The sequence below is a fragment of the Daucus carota genome, chromosome 8 (genome assembly GCF_001625215.2).
Source record: "Daucus carota subsp. sativus chromosome 8, DH1 v3.0, whole genome shotgun sequence".
Lineage (NCBI taxonomy): Eukaryota > Viridiplantae > Streptophyta > Magnoliopsida > Apiales > Apiaceae > Daucus > Daucus carota.
In genome coordinates, this window is record NC_030388.2 from 21936643 (window position 1) to 21954743 (window position 18101).

An 18101-nucleotide genomic window follows, 5' to 3' on the forward strand; every position below is an offset into this window, starting at 1 on the left:
GAATGTGACAAGTGAATGAAGGATTCGAGTGACCCGCTGCTGATCCTTTGTCTGAAATAAAACACTGTGCGCGGAGCTCGCACCACGTCTCAAAGAACACTTGTCGCAACACTCTGCCACTCAGATTCTCATAATACAGACCGATCTGTAACTTATCACTTGGAACTATTAATTACGAGAGAGGGGTCAGTATTTGATGATTAAAAGGGCATGGACACTAAATAATACCGCTTCTTTTTCTCTAAATTAATACTCCATTTTATTTGAACTTGTATAGTTACAAGAATTTATATTAATTGAGATGTATTCGATTGATATTTTAAAAATTATTTCCATTCATAAAATCCGAATATATTCAATTATAAAAAAAATTTGGGGACACAGACCACCCATATTTATAGTGGGATAGTGGGAATACTAACCCTTACATAGGGGGTGTTTGGCTGGGTTTTTAAGCCCAGTTTCTGAATTTATAAATTAAAAACACTTATTTGTGCCGTTTGTGTAAAAACCCAAGGAACACTTTTAAAAAGTTAGGAATGCTAGTTTTTGTTTCACGAATTCTACTTATTTCCCAAACACCTTAATCACTTATAAGTTTTAACTTGATTCTCACTTCTATTTCACTTTTTGATTTTAAGCAAAAAGCATTTATTTTAAATTCAATCAAATGGCCCCATAATGTTGTGCGATATATCATCCGTTATTATAAAAATATCAGTTCATTTATCATAAATAACATAAAAAACGTGGTTTGATTCTTATCGACTTTTTAAAAATAAGTATCATTTTGTTTGTTTTTGTACCTTATTTTTTTAATATTATATTTAAACTCATATGAAATCCCATCAATTATATAAGTTTTTCTTAACCTCATAATTACCAATTTTTATGTACATCCTGAACGATCCTGTCATCGCTAATGTGTCAATCCAGTAGCATAAATTTCTTAGAGCATCTCCAAAAGACTCTTTATTTAGCCTCCTAACTTGAGATTTGAGGAGGAAGAGCAAAAATATTGCTCCAAGAGACTCTTAAGTGACTCTTAAATCTTAAGAGTCTCTTGTTTCTCTCTCCTCTCTCCTCAAAGTTAAGAGTCACCACATGACTCCTAACTTATTTTTTTACAATAAAAAAATCTTTCCCTCCAATTCATCTTCATCTTTCACTCTCTTTTGTTGTAGCGGAACCCAATATATGAATAAAATATTAAATAGAGAAGATATGTAGAGAGTATTTTTGGAGTTTACACTCTTAACTTTGTTCTAAATTGTTAAGAGCCACATTTTTTATATTAGAGCAAGTCCAAGAGAAGCCCTATAACTTGTCTTAAGTTATAATTTAAGGCACTTGATGAAAAATGTTGATCCAAGAGTGTCCTAGTGATGCCTTATATCACTAGGACAATCTCTTCAAGCCCTATTAATAGGGCACCTCTCTCCTTGCCCTATCCAATATTTTAATATAAAATTTTATATCCACCCTCTTTCTCTCTCTACTTTATATTGTGTTTTAATGATGAAAGGAAGACTTTAATAATAAAATATTAAACATATATTGAAAATAAAGCACATTGTTGGAGTTGAACTTACATAACCATGTCCTAAATCACTAGGACACCATATTTTATATTATATTTGGGGCTCTAACTAGGACATTGTTGGACTTGCTCTTATATTTAGGAGTAAACAAGGAGTCTCTTGGAGATGCTCTTATGAGTTATGCTATGTATATAAAATTATGTACAAAAAATTTGTACATATATAATATGATAATTGATTTGAAATATTTTAATTAGGATTGTTGACGTGAATATAAGTGACTCGTACCGATTATAATCTATCACATGTCATTATATACAAAATTTTGTACATAATTTCGTACCCAAAACATTTTACATTTCTTATCGAGGATAGAGTCATGGTATCTAAAACCTTCTCGGTGGAGTAGTAAATCACTAGTTACCTGAGCTGGGAAGGCAAGTAAACTCCCGATCCAAAAGAGATCTAGCCAGTGATTCTCATTCACCAGTATGAAAGCTAATCTATTCTTTGAGCCAATTGCGTCAAAGAACAGTTAATAAAAAAAGAATACAATGTGTTTCACAGATACATATGAGAGAACCTGTTTCAACTTTCAAGATAACGATCCTAACACTTTCTCGTCTTTATACAGAGATAGAAGCCATAAGTATGATATGTCGGATCTTTTATAAGATACGAAGACATTCAAATCGAAGGCGCCAGATAAATACGAAGATTATACACATGCATATATATTGTTCTCTGACACCACATTTTATATGGTCTGCCCATCCCATCCTCTTCCGATCCTCAGTTATTACCACATTCATTCCCCCGCCGTGCTTTTCGATGCTGGAACTGTAGCCTGGCGTATCCAGGGGCGGATCTAGGAAGAGGTAGGGAGACACGTGTCCCCCTAAATATTTTTTTATATATATTTTCATCATTTTAAATTTTACAAAATTACAGAAGTATTCCCAAAATTTAAAAATATATAGGTATTTTCCGAAAATTTGTTTGGTGCTCCTAAGATTTCGTTTCTAGATCCGCCCTCGGGCGTATCCGAACTTTTTAACCCACATTTTCTAGATTTTTAATTAAATAAATTACTGTAATTTTTTATTAATATAATTATATGACGGTTTTCTCAAAATCTGTATATGATCGATATTTTAAATAGTTTCGATTCAACTAAAAGTTTCTAATTTATCAGAAAAAAATTCAATAAATTGGTTGATCGAATAATTCCGATTTTCAATTTTTGTAATTTATAATAATAAGAGGCAAAATGAGATTAAGAAATTTGCGGTTCTAAATGTGATATTTTTTGCTGTGAAAATACAACTATATATTAGGTAGTGTAATTTATTAAGCTGGCCAAAATCACATGCATGAACTCCTGCACTGTGTCGTGGGTCAGGCTTAGTAGCGTGAAATGTGAAAGGGTTTAAGAAACAAAAGCAAGACCTACCCAAAGAAGAAAAGAAGAAATTAAAGTAGCCAGCCGTGCTTTCGCATTGAAGCTCTTTAATTCCCTCCAACCGTACACACTCGCGTCCATACACCTACCTGCCCTTTATTTCTAGGTTACTCTTCTGGACTCTCTTGCTCCGCGTTGCGACTTTTTTCCAAAAAAAAAATTGCATATATTTATCGAACATACCCAATAATGAAATTAGATATCATCTATTATTATATTATAATAATATATTTTGTTTATAATTATTTAAAATAATTATAATATATATAAGAGAACTATTATGATCGATCTTATTTAATAGGTTTAACAAAATTTATAAGATAATTATTTTAGAAGAATGAGCAATAAAGCAAAAACTAAACTACGTACTCTTACATTAAACTAGGTATAAGAAAAAAAATCACATATTACACCTATCAAATATTCCAATCTAATAACAAGAGAAAACATGAGATAGAAAGCATCTTGCCTGAGCATAGCATGGGACGAAACGAGAATTTTAATATAGAATATCTGATTTAAATTATTTTTATAATTTTTATTTTTTTAAAATAGTTGGCATGGATGAGACTCAACCTGACTCCAAAATTCAGCCCACCTACGTAACGCGGATGCTTTTTGTTCTCGATACTAGTCTTGTTTTTTTTTCATTTTCTGAACCAATATGATTATTTTAAAACAAAATACATAAACATATATGTAATATCGAATGCCTACAAAATAAAATATTTAATATTGAAAAGGCAAGAAAAAAGTGATAAATTTGGGACTTATATTTTGTCTGAAGGTACATCGAAGCTTCGTCGATTGGAGACATCCATGCTAATGAGGTTTGTAGCGGTGAAAGTGTTTGGTGGGGTCACCGGAGGATTAACATCCGACAGCCACACGCTTGTAGATTACGAGTTTGTGTTCCACTTCCGTCACCGTTACTTTACCGGCGTTTACCGATAAACCCGGACTCTTGCTCTTTTGACTCCATCATTTTACCTGCATGCATTTTTTTATTTTTTTATGAAATTATGACCATAACCTTTTTGTATTCGGCTTAAAATAATAAAATTGTGTTCGCAAAAGTACAAAGAAGTGGATTACATGATCTTTTGTTCGGCTAAGACCGTTGATTGCGGTTAAGAATAAAGTGTTTTCAATTGTTGCTCCACATCTTTTCCCTTTTGGCTTTTTCCTCTTTTCATTATGCTTTTAATTTATACTGTTTTTTAAAAGAGTCTCCATTCATCATAAATGATTGTTTGAACAAATTTTGAGTTTATTATTTGTACTAAAAATTACACTTATTTTCTATAAGGACACCAATTAATTGTGGTGTTTATGAAATAACGTTTGGCTTAACTTGTTTTATCATTTATGATATAAGTTATTTATTTCTGGAAAAATATATAAACATATATATATTTTTTGAAAATAGCATTCTTTTCTATGGATAAAAATTATTTAATATTTATTAATATCTTTCTCCTGAAAATATGAGGTGTGAAAGTTTTAGCTAAAAATAATTTGCTGAAAGTGACCTATATTTATTTAGACTTATTAAAAAATTATATTACGCACAACAATTCGTTTGAAATATACTAACAATGATACAGGGTCCAGACTTGATGTGGATCCAAAACAGCCGTAAAAGTAAATGTATAAAGTAATTCGGTATTGTCGGTGGTGGTTTTTAAGTTATGCCAAAAACAAAATGATTTTTTATTATTGGTGTAGTATAAAATTCATGGTGGCCGAGTTGTTTGTGTCGGGTTGTCGAGTTAACGAATCAAGTTTCAGTTCAAATCTTAAGTTATTGACACGTGGCCGCATGCATATCTTATAGTGTGAAATTACCTATCTGGCCCTGTTTCTTTCGTGTTCGATGGACTGTTCGCTAATCTCCGCTCTGCAACCCCTTATTTAAAAGTGTACGTGACATTATTACAAATAAAAAAAAATCGTAGATAATATATACTACCTCAGTCCCGTGGGATTGTTAACGTACACTGTTTGCACGCATTTTGAGGCTCTTATAAAATATAGCAATATAATATTTTTTAAATTTATTTTTTTTCTGAATAAAAGTTTAGACATCAAACTTTTATTCAGAATTTTTTTTATAAAAAAAAACATCATGGAACTATATTTTATTGAGGCCTTAAAAAGCGTGCCAAAAAGTGATGTTAACAATCCAATGGGACGGAGGGAGTATTAATTTCATCATTTTTTTTTGACAAAATTTAGAATGAAATTCATTAATACGAAAAAGAGTCAATCGGGACAAAACCCCAAACTAATCATACAACTAGGTTGAAAAATAAATAAACGAGCTAAATAATTAGTCGCTTTGTTTCCGTATTGCTTAAGTAACTGAATATAAATATTCTCAACGCTCCAAACGCACCACAGCTATCTATCTACCGGACACTGGCTATAAACATGTCGAAAGTGTTGTTGATGCGAAATCTTCAGATCACTTAATACATCGTAAAATTCATTTTCAACACAAACACATCGCACAAAGCGAGACACTCAAACACATAAATAATAACTCAGACAGAAGGCAATAAAAAAATCCAAATGAATTTCTCGAATTTTGTGGAACAAAACTTAATTTTATTGAAAAAGAAATAAATAAAGAGGATACCAAAGACGATGAGAATGTGAACTCTCAACCATTTATGCGGTGGAGAGATCGTTTCTTATTTTGTGCCGAAGCAATTTATAAAGCACAGGCTGAAACTGGTGAAATCAAAGGACATTACTTGAACACTGCTGCGGGTACATGTGAAGAAATGATGAAAAAGGCTATATTTGCCAGAGAATTGGGAGTTTCTATCGTAATACATGATTACTTAATAGGGGGATTTACTGCAAATACTACCTTAGTCCATTATTGCCATCATAGAAAATTGAAAAGAAGAGAAGAAGTGTTTTGTGGATGGAGAAGGGGCGGCTAGAGAATTGAGATGCGATGAAAAAGGAGATAGGGATAGAGACAGTAGAAGAGGTGGAGAAGGAGATGGATATGGCCAGGGCTAGGGCAAGATGGAGCAGCCGACTCACGAGGGAGAGAATTCTATTAATTTCATCAGTTTTATGTATTAAACTTTTTCTTTGATTGTAGACAAGCAATTAGAGTCTGTTTGAACAAATATTTAATTCTAGCTTGCTACTTAATTACTTATAGATCCAAAGAAACAACTTATTCTTTATTCCAATTGTTTGCGTAAATAATTTATAAGTCAATTTTTCACCTATAAGTTGGAATCTGAAAATTTAAAAATACTAGTTTCTTTGTAATCTATTTTTATTCTTGAAATTTGATTTTACAAATATGTAAATGATCACTTTAAAAAATAATTTATAATTTATTGTTATATTATTAAATTTATATCCGATAAATTATACATACTAAGAAATTATTTAAATACATAAATCAAAAATTACTTTTCACTTATAAATAACTTATCATATATAAGAATAATCACTTATTTTGAGTTAATCCAAAAATCGATTAATATTTACTGTATTTATCGAACCTACAGAAATTATCGCACCATCTACTGTCAAATTCAAATTATACATTATATTAATAACAATTTTTAAAAATAATATAAATACTAATTTTAAGATATAATCAATCATTATAGTCAATCACATCGGATGGCAATTTGTCACAGACTTGCCAAATTTACACAATCCAATTGGAATAAAACTTATTGGTAATATCATAAATAAAATTTCTATATTATATGTAAAATTTTCTTCAATCGAATCACGAATTACCTATGTCTAAAAAGATTCCACATCATATATTACAATATTAAACGATATATTTTATTTGTTATTATTTAAATAATAATATTATAATATATTTAAAATATGGGTACTGCTGAAACAAAATATCTTGCAGATTGAACAACATTTACAAAATGTCTTACCCGCCCAATTTAGCCAACTATCTTTATCCAAAATCGCCGTATTTAAAACTTAAAGAATCAGGTTTCTTTGCTAGCTACAATGAATGTCAATCAATTGTGATATGCAAGTCTCTACTCTGCTAAAAACAATCCTTCTATTGATTATAATGTTCTCTTCCAAGATACAAAATAATACCCAAGCCCCCAATTAGAAAGTCTCTACTCTGCTAAAAACAATCCTTCTATTGATTATAAGCTAAAACCACAAAGTCCAAAACAAAACCAATTAAATTAACTAATAAAAGCACATCCAAGCCCCCAATTAGAAATTCGGGCACATACCCATAACAGGCATACCAACATTTAAAAAAATTGAAGGTGCAAGCTAATATATAATCATAAAAACAAATTACGGCAAAAATATGTTCCTTATAGATAAAAAATAAACACAATATGATGTGAGATTAAGGGAAAGAGATAATTACCGCTTTCTCATAACAATCTCTCGGCAGCAGTGCAGATCTCGCCTGTACACATCAAATGATGCTCGTTCTTCCATAGATATCTATAATACATCCAAAAAGTTAATACAAATCCATAACAAGAGAGCAAAAGGGGATGGGGCGAGAGAGGGGGTTACCTAGAGGCTGGAAGCCAGCAAAAGGAACGATGAACATAGCAGGCTGAAGAACGCCGGTGGATTAATGTCGGGCTTGATTTTTAGGGTTCCTGAGCTCTCCTCTCTGCCTGAGACATTTTTGTTTTAAAATGAGTTTGATAGAGTTTGTGAATGATATGTATGTTTTATCTTTTAAGGTATTATTATTTATGTAGTTATGTTTTATATTTGTAATGTGTTAGGGTTGTAAGGTGTTGGGTGATTATATGTTAGTTTATGTGTTTGTGGGTAGTTTTATTTAGTTTTATATTTTAATTGAATAATTATAATTTTTAATATTTATTTTTAATATATTAAGTTATATATATATATATATATGTGATTTGTGTATTTTAAGGATTTTTAATATTTTAATTTAGTTGACTAATTGTAATTTTTTAATATTTATTTGTAATATTTCAAAATTATAATATATATGATTTGTGTATTTTAATTATTGTATTTTAAAGATTTGTGTTATGAATATTGGAGGGAGATGAAATTTGTTTAAGGGAGGGAAGTTGAAATTTTATAAGTGAGGGAAATTTTTGATAAGGGGGGAAATGAGGGAGGGAATGGTGAAACTTTTTTTAAACACGTACCTTACACATCAGTTGCATAAATAACTGATGTCTAAAGTACTTTAACACATCAGTTTAAGTAAAAATGATGTTAAAAGTATTTTTAACATCAGTGGCAACTCTAACTGATGTTAAAAGTGCGATGTCTATTCCACTTTTTCTAGTAGTGCTATAATTTAACCTTGAAGTCACTCTCATGATCAATCAAAACCAAATTATAAGCTATCACGAACCAAGGATTTTCTATTTCACAACTCACCTAATAATCTCCCGATTAATTAGTTGAGTTATGTCTGTCATATCATGTACAAGAAATATAAATCCTCTCCCGATTCGTTATAAATCCTACAAATACAATTACAGGTTCACGACTCCTATAACTGTGTTAAGCGCTCAATGACAGATTAGCATACATAGAGAAATCACAATCTTAGATCAAACAAACATATTAAGCCAACAAATACTCCCCAATCCTCGGATTAGAGGATTAGTTACCCATAACAATTAAATAAAACACGAATATATATATTACTGAAATCATGTCACAAGAGTACAAGAGTGAAGAAAATACAACTTGATGAAATCTCGAACTTGGACTGAATCCCTTCAATCTTTGCTCAAGTTATCTCCAAAGCTTTCTTTGCATCTAACTCTCAATACACACAATATTCGATATCTCTCTAATAATACAAACCCTAATAATAATAGTGTTTTCAATGGTTTACTTGAAAAACAAATCCAATTTTCTAAAACAAGTTGGATTCTGAAAAGAAATTCGCAGGCTGACTTTCAGGCCTGATTCTGGGTTGCTCCAATTGGATTTTGACTGCTGGACCACTTGGGACTTGTAGAAAATTCTGATATCTTCTTGTGGGCTGTTTAATCGTCCAATTCTGATGTCCAGAACTCTAATTATGACCCAAACAAGATTTGCTTCGCAGGCTGTCCTAGAAAATCCGAATTTTAATCTGATTAAGCCCAAATAAACTTGATTTAATCCAACTTTAGGAATATTTATTTTCCTACCATTAAACACTTAAATTCAATTAGTAATATCCCGATTATTTACAAAATACTAAAATTATGAGAATAAAATCATATAAAAACATATACAAATATATGCTCTATCAACTTACATATTAGTTATATTTTAAAATATAAATTTATTATTGTTTTAAGTTATTATTATTATTATATATAAGATAGTATTGTAACGCTGACAAATAAAGAATAATATTTTAACACAATAATCTATGGTACATAATGCAAATGAAAATTACAGAAAGAATTTTGTATATTTGAAGTGGTGAAAATTTGTTCTTGTAATTTTTTAATATACATTATCAAGATTTCTAACTAATAACCTCTTACCAAGGTTGATATGAGCTTGCTTAGCTTATCTTGTTTTCAAAAATCAAATTCTTAATCCTTTTTTAATGTATGTAAAATATTTTTTTGAAACTCATTACTTAATTTTTTATATAAACATATTAAACATATTTTAAATGAGTATTTTTATTTTTCAAAAGTGAGTATATTCAGGAAACGAGAGAAGACTAGCTTAGAGTATTCCCAACATGAAGAATTTTTAGCAAAAAACTGGCGTTTTGAAAATTAAAAATATAATCAATCTTTTTAAAAAGTCACATTCCACCCATACCCATCTTTAATCGATAATTATAGCCAATCTTGATGGATGAGTATATTTGTCGATCTTGTAGGAAGCATATATGATGATTGCACATCAGTTGTTATCATATTAAAGTGATATATTTAATTTACAAGAATCCAAAATATTAATAACATACAATTTTGAAATTATTAGCAATCAATATAAGTCAATACCATCGAAACAAAAATGTCTTACAGGCAGCAAATTTTACAAAATATCCTAAATATCCAATTTAGCCGATCGTTATGGCCAACCCGATTATGTAAATTTTTTGTTAAGGTGAACAATGATCACTCCAATCAGATTTATCTATATTGATGTTTATGAAAATTATACCTAAAGATTTTTTTTCTATCGACAAATATAAATAACTAAATATGACTGACTATATTTTTCGCTGAGGGGGAGAGAGACTTTGAGTTCTAAATTTTTTGTATAATTTTTAAAAGTAATTCGTAGATGTCAAATAGACGATACCTTGATAGTTTTAGGCAGTGTTCTAAAAATCGGTCTAGGCGGCCGCCTAGGCGGTGCCTAGGCGCTAGGCGGCCCCGAAACGCCCCGATTCGGTGCTAGGCGGTGAATTAGGCGTTTTTTTACAAAAATCGGTCCTAGGCGGTCCACATACCGCCTAGGCGGTCCAGGCGGCCAATAACAAAAAAAAAAGATTTTTAATAAATAAAATCGAAAATTATGATTTTATTATAAAAAATTAAGTATTTACTTGTACTTAACTTAATATCCTATAAAACAAGTAAAATGATTAATTTTATTTAATATTTCTTACATTATTTATAAGATAGTGGTTGGTATATATTTGTTTAATCAATGATTTTGTATTACATGTATCAAGTATTTAATTTCAATATATGATATTATATTGTTTACCGGCTAGTAGTGAAAAGTAGATAAAATCATTAAATTATGTTTAATTATAATAATTTAAAAATAATATATGTCCGATTAATGCTCCGATTAATCTTTCCGATTAATCCCCGATTTCCCGATTAATCGCTAGAAGGTACCCCGACCGCCCTGGGACGCCTAGCGATTTCTGGAACATTGGTTTTAGGTAAGAATTTTTATTATAGGAGATGATTTATAAGCTTATCTTGCCGAGCTCTGACTCAGTAGTAACGCTCACGGTAAACTAAAAAGCGAAAAAGAATATAGTAGCAAACAATAAATAAATATGATTCCTTCTGCCTCATCTTACTTTCCTCGTTTGATCAAAATCTTTACGTGCACAAAAGATGACTGTTTTAATCCCTAAGCATATCAGTATGAATATGCGTAATTTAATTTGGTACTGGTCTCAAATTATTCGATATTTCCACACCGAAGTATATCAAACAGTTTCTAGTTATCACAACACGTAACTGACTTACGAGTAATGCTAGATACATTAAATTTAGTTTATTCTTTTTCAAATAATAAGGCAAACAGAATGGTTGATTTTGGTAGGGTGTTTTATATGTATGAATGAATCTCATTATTATTAATATAACTGAAATCGTTTAAAAATTGTCAACCAAATTCTCAAAAATAAATTTATAAACAAATTTCAGAATACGTATCATTTTTCGATAATTACCATCATTATAATATACCCCAGCCTTATCACTGTCTACGATAAATTAACCATTCCTGCACAGGGATGGGAGTCAAGCCCTTATATATAACTAATTTATATGATTAAAATTTTTTTATTAAAATTTTGCCCTCCAAAAAAATATTTCTGGTTCCGTTCCGGTTCCTATATCAACTGAATGCAGTTTCCATATGCAAGCTTCACTTCTGAAATTTCATTGTCTCGGTCCACAGTAAACCAACAATGTAAATGGCAGAATGCTAACAACACACTCAAATGCCCAAACAAGAACACATGCCTCTGCACTCAAACCCCTTGTTTTTGTCCACCCCATTTATTTATTACCATCACCTTCCCCAAATTGCATTTCTTTTCTATTTCCTCTCCATTTTTTCAAAACAAGAAATTAAAAAATCAATAATTTTGAAAATGCATTTATTAACACTGCCAACTTTCTGAACAATTGGCAACACTCCTCCCTCCCTTCCTCCTTATATAGCGCCTTAATTTCCTCCATTTCTCCATCCCTCCCTTCTCTCCCATCTCTCCCTCTATATATAATCACACACATACACACATATACATACACAGTACATACATACACTCTGTTCTGGCCTGGTTTATTACATCTTTTAGCTGATAAACCTAGCCAACATTGCCTTATTACAGAACAGATCTCACATACCAAACACATGGAGAAGGTTTTGAGATTGTGCTTGGTGGGCCCCTTGTTTTTAGTTCTTGGGCTTCTTCCTCTAGTCATGGGAGGACACAACTATGGAGATGCTTTAAGCAAAAGCATTCTCTTCTTTGAAGCTCAGAGATCCGGGTATCTCCCCTCTTCTCAGAGAATCAAATGGAGGGGTCATTCTGGCCTCAATGATGGCAAATCTGTTGGTGTAAGTAATTACAATTTCTTTCATTTTTAAAATTAGTTAAAAAACTGTAAAAATATTATATTAGTCCCGACTGTCTCGAAATGACGGGTTTTATGATGCAGGTGAATTTGGTGGGAGGGTATTATGATGCAGGGGATAATGTGAAGTTTGGTTTGCCAATGGCATTTACTGTGACAATGATGTCATGGAGTGTGCTAGAGTATGGTAACCAAATGGCTTCTAGTGGGGAGCTTGGCCATGCCATTGATGCTATTAAGTGGGGAACTGACTATCTCATCAAAGCTCACCCTGAGCCTCATGTCTTCTATGGGGAGGTACCCACTTTACTGTCACTACTTCACTAATCATACTACATAGTACATAATAATTGTGTTTTGCACTAATTATTCTGTTACTAATAATTGTCATTAACTCATTATGAAATAGGAGTACTTTATTGTGTCACTTTCATTTAAATATATTTTTAAATGTTTAATTTAATGAATTATAACGTTTTTTTTTTTTAATTATTTGATTAATAGGTGGGAGATGGTAACACTGACCATTATTGTTGGCAAAGGCCGGAAGATATGACAACATCAAGGCAAGCATACCGGATCGACCCGAGTAATCCCGGGTCGGATCTCGCCGGAGAGACGGCGGCGGCTATGGCAGCGGCCTCCATGGTGTTCCGCCGTTCTAACCCTGGCTATGCCAACACTCTGCTCTCCCATGCCTATCAGGTAAAATCTTGTGCCATGATTTTTACAAAAATGCGCATGTTAGCAGATAAATGGTGTGGTGTGCATGTTAGCTAGACAGTTGAAGTTAATGAGGCAGTTAGGATTGTCTAGACTTTGTGTCAGGGTAGTTGTGGCCAGTGTAAGTTAGCAGTGGCGCAGCATCCAATGCTAGGGTACAATAAATGGGGACCACCGTGTTAGGCGCACGTTAACACTCCTAGCATGCTAGTTGTGTTCCTACTTATTTCACCAATTAATTTTTCAATTTAAATAAGGAATTTAATTTTAGCAAACTCTTAATTAACCTTATTAAAATAAGTGCTTCTTGCTTAAAATAAAAAAGTGGAATATAAGTTAGAAACAAGTTAAGATTTATAAGTGATTAAAGTATTTGGGAACTAAGCAGAAGCCCTGAAACAAAAATTAACATTCCTAACTTTTTATAAGTGCTTCTTGATTTTTTACACAAACAATACAAATAAGTGCTTATAACTTATAAACTAGAAGCCCGGCTTAAAAGCCGGAAACAAACACCCCTTAATATTATGATTTAGTCCAGTTAAAATGTTTACAAGTTTTAGTTGGGTAGCTACTTATGTCTCGCATAACAACCAACCACTAGTTCAAGGCAAGTCATATAACTCTCCGGTCCCACTTGTGCGAACTTTGTGGGCCCACCGTCATTTTATTTACCAGAAAATCTTTAATAAAGTACTAAAAGTAAGTCAAAATATGAGTGTGTCTTTTGACCCTCTCCCTTTCACATGGAATCAACAATTCACCACTCTTCTTTGTTGTCTCTTTAACTAGATGTTTGTGTTACAATTTGGAATCCCTACCCCTCTTCATTCGTACATTAATATTTATAAAAAGAAGAGGAAACAAGACTCCAAATTTTATAATATTCGTATATCTGCCTTATATTTAATTTATATGTGATTAATATTCTCAATAAAAAATATTCTTTATTAACAAAAATACTCTTTTTTATAAAATATATTTTTCAGAAAATAAATAACTTAATTTAAAAAAAATAAAATAAGTCAAAAATATGTTCATTTTTTTGGCCGGGTTCGGGTTTTTATATAATTTTTCGCTATTCCCGTGTACAAAATTATGTGCCATGCTCTCAATTTTTTGTTTTTAGTCACAATAACATAATCCATGCTGGTAATAATTTAGCAGGCACATTAGAGTTGATAACATAGCATGTTATGAAAGGGCTTTGGGCCCTGTTTATAAAAATAAAAAATAAAAAATAGATGCTACGTTATTTGTTTACATTGGGACCATATACACACATGCATGATGGGCCACAAAGATCCGGAATAGATTAACCAAATCTCAACCGTTAACTTTTATTGATCCATAAACCACGGATGTTAAGACATGGGCCCATATTTGTTGTGTCACGGCCTCACGGGCCTTTTAAAGTGTCGGTAGTCACATGCAACTTCACATTTAACTCACCAACCGGTCCAGTCTAAATTTACAATTCTGACCTCTGCAATTAATTAATTATTGTGTTTCTTTGTCCTTCAGCTGTTCGACTTTGCAGACAAATACAGGGGTAAATATGACAGCAGCATTACTGTGGCTCAGAAGTACTACCGTTCTGTCAGTGGTTATGCTGTAAGTTTTTTTTTTACATGCACTGTAAAAATATTTACCCAAATTCTTATTTTCTCGAATAAGGACTTATTTTTGGGAAAAAAAGATTTTACGGAATGCATGTTACAGACAAGAAACTTATTTGTTACTACTTGTTGTGTTAATAGGATGAGTTATTGTGGGGAGCAGCATGGTTGTACAAGGCAACAAACAATCAGTACTACTTGAACTACCTTGGTAAAAATGGTGATGCTCTTGGTGGGACTGGCTGGGCCATGACTGAATTTGGGTGGGATGTTAAATATGCTGGTGTCCAAACTCTTGTTGCTAAGGTACTTATATTATTTACACAAAATAAGTGTGCATGTGTTATTTCAAAATTTCAGCTGTTTAATAAAAAATTTAATTAAAATTTGTGATGCAATTTATGTGCCATGGTGCAACTGCAATATTGCACTGATTTAGAATTGATCAGCACATACAATGACTTGTCAGAATTTTAACACACTTGGATTTGAGACACTAAAAATTAGGGCTGTTCACGAACCGAGCCGAGCCGAGTTTTGACCGAACCGAGCCGAGCTTTAATTTTTTTTCTGACGAGTCGAGCCGAGCCGAGCTTTTTTATCGAACAAAAAATTGTGTTCAAGCTCGGCTCGTTAACTAACGAGCCGAACACGAGCTTGTTCGCGAACAAATACAAGCCGAGCCGAGTCGAGTCGAGCCGAGCCGAGCCAGAAAAAAAATAAAGACAAACCGCTAGTTGACTCTTAAAATAGCTAACCAAATAATTTTAATTTTTTTGAAACTTTGTTTATATCACTAAAATGTATATATGTTAACATCCATACGGTTGGATCACTAAAATAGCAAACTATATAAAATTATTATTTTCCGAAATTTTGGTTACATCACTAAAATATATATATATAAATTATATGTTGAATTCTGAGTTCAATAACATATATAAATTATAAAAAAAAACCCAAAAATATTACATTTTTTCGAGCTTTAACGAGCCGAGCTCGAGCCGAGCGAGCTCGAGTCGAGCTCGAGCCGAGCTCGAGCCGAACATACTAAAAGCTCGGCTCGAGCTCGTTTACTTAACGAACAATTTTTTGTGTTCGAGCTCGAGCTCGTTAACTTAACGAGCCGAGCCGAACGAGCTCTTAACGAGCCGAGCTCGAGCTTGTTCGCGAACAGCTCGGTTCGTTAAACAGCCCTACTAAAAATTACAGAATGTACTAAATTAGTATTTAAGGTTTCTGTTATTAGATTGCTGATGATCTTCTTGTTGTAGTTCCTAATGGGTGGAAGAGCTGGACAACATGCATCTGTGTTTGGAAAATACCAAGAGAAGGCAGAATTTTTCATGTGTTCATGCCTTGGAAAGGGCAGTCGCAATGTGCAGAAGACTCCAGGAGGCCTAATTTTCCGACAGAGATGGAACAACTTGCAGTTTGTTACAAGTGCTTCCTTCCTCATGACTGTCTATTCTGATTATCTGACCTCTGCTAGGAAAACCCTCAGGTGTCCTTCTGGAAATGTCCAACCATCTGAAATGCTTGCTTTCGCCAAATCTCAGGTAACTATGAATGGATCATAAGTTGTCAATATAACAAGTCTCACAGTTGGCTATGTAGTTTATAGAAGTACTTAACATCTGTATGTTAGGTGGACTATATTCTCGGAGACAACCCAAGAGCTACAAGTTACATGGTTGGCTATGGAAACAATTACCCGAGGCAAGTTCACCACCGAGGGTCCTCAATTGTGTCAATCAAGGTTAACCCTTCATTTGTTACTTGCCGAGGAGGCTATGCAACTTGGTTTAGTAGGAAGGCAAGTGATCCCAATCTTCTTGTTGGTGCCATTGTTGGAGGACCTGATGCATATGATAATTTTGCCGATGAAAGAGATAACTATGAGCAGACTGAGCCTGCTACATACAACAATGCTCCTCTACTTGGACTATTGGCTAGGCTACATGCTGGACACAGTGGTTATAATCAGTTGCTTCCAGGTAAATAGAATTATTCTTTTGTATGAAACAAAGGCTATATTTTTCATTTACGAAACTCTTATGAAGTAACATCTTTTAATGCAGTAAATCTTCCATCTCCGAGACCTATTTCTGTTAAACCCAAGCCAGCTCCAAGACATGTTAAACCTAAGCCAGCTCCAAAATACAGACCAAATCCTGCCCCAGGTAATTTTTTGCTGCTTCTCAAATCGCTATAGCTGTAAATTAATCTGAAACATGGTTACTAACTTAACATTTTTTTGCAGTGTCATCTTCCAAACAGATTTTTGTTGAGCAAAAGATGTCCGCTTCATGGGTTTCTGGAGGAAAAACCTACTACCGATACTCCACAGTAGTGACTAACAAATCTGGCAAGACACTGAGAAATCTCAGGATTTCCGTGTCAAAGCTCTATGGTCCTCTATGGGGTCTTGCAAAGTATGGCAATTCTTATGTGTTTCCGGCATGGATCAAGTCTCTGGCTCCTGGAAAAAGCATAGAGTTTGTGTACATCCATTCTGCTCCAGCAGCATCTGTCTCTGTTTCAAGCTACACCCTGGATTAAAAGCGGAAGAATATCAAGACATAACAAAGAAAGGTTCATAGTCATACTATTTTCGGGTTTCGTAAGAACTGTGAAAATACATATATACACCAGATGCAGTCCAGGAAGGTCTTTCTTTTTTTGTGCAACTTAAGTAGAATGTTAGATTAAGTTAAGCTTAAATATTGGAGGGAGGAAGGAGTGAAGAGAGGATTAATATATGAGTGCTCATCCTCTTTCTCATCCAATTACATATATTTATATATATCTGAGACTGGGTGGAGTGACAGTTGAGAAGTTAAAGAATTTCTCAACAGAGTGCCAAGGTTTCTTAAGTGTGCAGGGGCTACATTTTTCTGATCCCCTTGATGTTTTCTTCAGATTGTAATGTTGTAACCTTTACAGCATTTGTGTGTTTCCAGTATGAATATATATATATATTTTGTGAAACTCTTTGCATCTGTTGGTGGTGCTAGTTAAGTTCTCAAGCTTTGATTTTAGACTATATGCATTTGCAAGTACAACGATTATTTATCATTACTCTTTAGATTATAGAAATAAAAAAAAGTTAATATCATGTATGTGCAGCAACGTTGAAATAAAGCTGGCTTGTCACTTAAATAGCAATTAAAAGATGAGTATTGCAAGCACAATTGGATAGCCAAAGTGGTGGGTTTATCTTGTGTTGTACCTAGATATCTGGGATAGAAGCCACACTGAAAATGTTTTTGTGCAATCAACTTCAAAGTTCAAACCATTTTACATCTTACACATATCTCAAATGGCCTCATAATATATGCAGGAAATTGCTGCTTAAGACCGATGTGTAAGCAGCAAGGCCATGCTAAACATTTCAGTATTTCACCATGTACTAGGAAAC

At 32.9% G+C, this 18101-nt stretch overlaps 1 protein-coding gene across 1 annotated transcript; it reads left to right on the forward strand.

The window, feature by feature from the left end:
• Window positions 1–11859: 11859 nt before the first annotated feature.
• Window positions 11860–17671, forward strand: LOC108199608 (endoglucanase 6). The gene is made up of 9 exons (XM_064083338.1): window positions 11860–12321; window positions 12423–12635; window positions 12843–13043; window positions 14586–14675; window positions 14822–14986; window positions 15955–16239; window positions 16329–16677; window positions 16762–16863; window positions 16944–17671. Exons 1-9 carry the CDS (start codon window positions 12115–12117, stop codon window positions 17240–17242), a joined length of 1911 nt encoding a protein of 636 aa, XP_063939408.1. The 5' UTR covers window positions 11860–12114; the 3' UTR covers window positions 17243–17671.
• Window positions 17672–18101: the final 430 nt, after the last annotated feature.

Excerpts from the sequence above, each read along its gene's own strand:
- LOC108199608 (XM_064083338.1), top strand. The coding sequence starts at position 12,115 with ATGGAGAAGGTTTTGAGATTGTGCTTGGTGGGCCCCTTGTTTTTAGTT. Across the intron at positions 14,676-14,821 it reads GTTCTGTCAGTGGTTATGCT|GATGAGTTATTGTGGGGAGC; the intron begins GTAAGTTTTTTT and ends TTGTGTTAATAG. Across the intron at positions 16,864-16,943 it reads CAGACCAAATCCTGCCCCAG|TGTCATCTTCCAAACAGATT; the intron begins GTAATTTTTTGC and ends ATTTTTTTGCAG.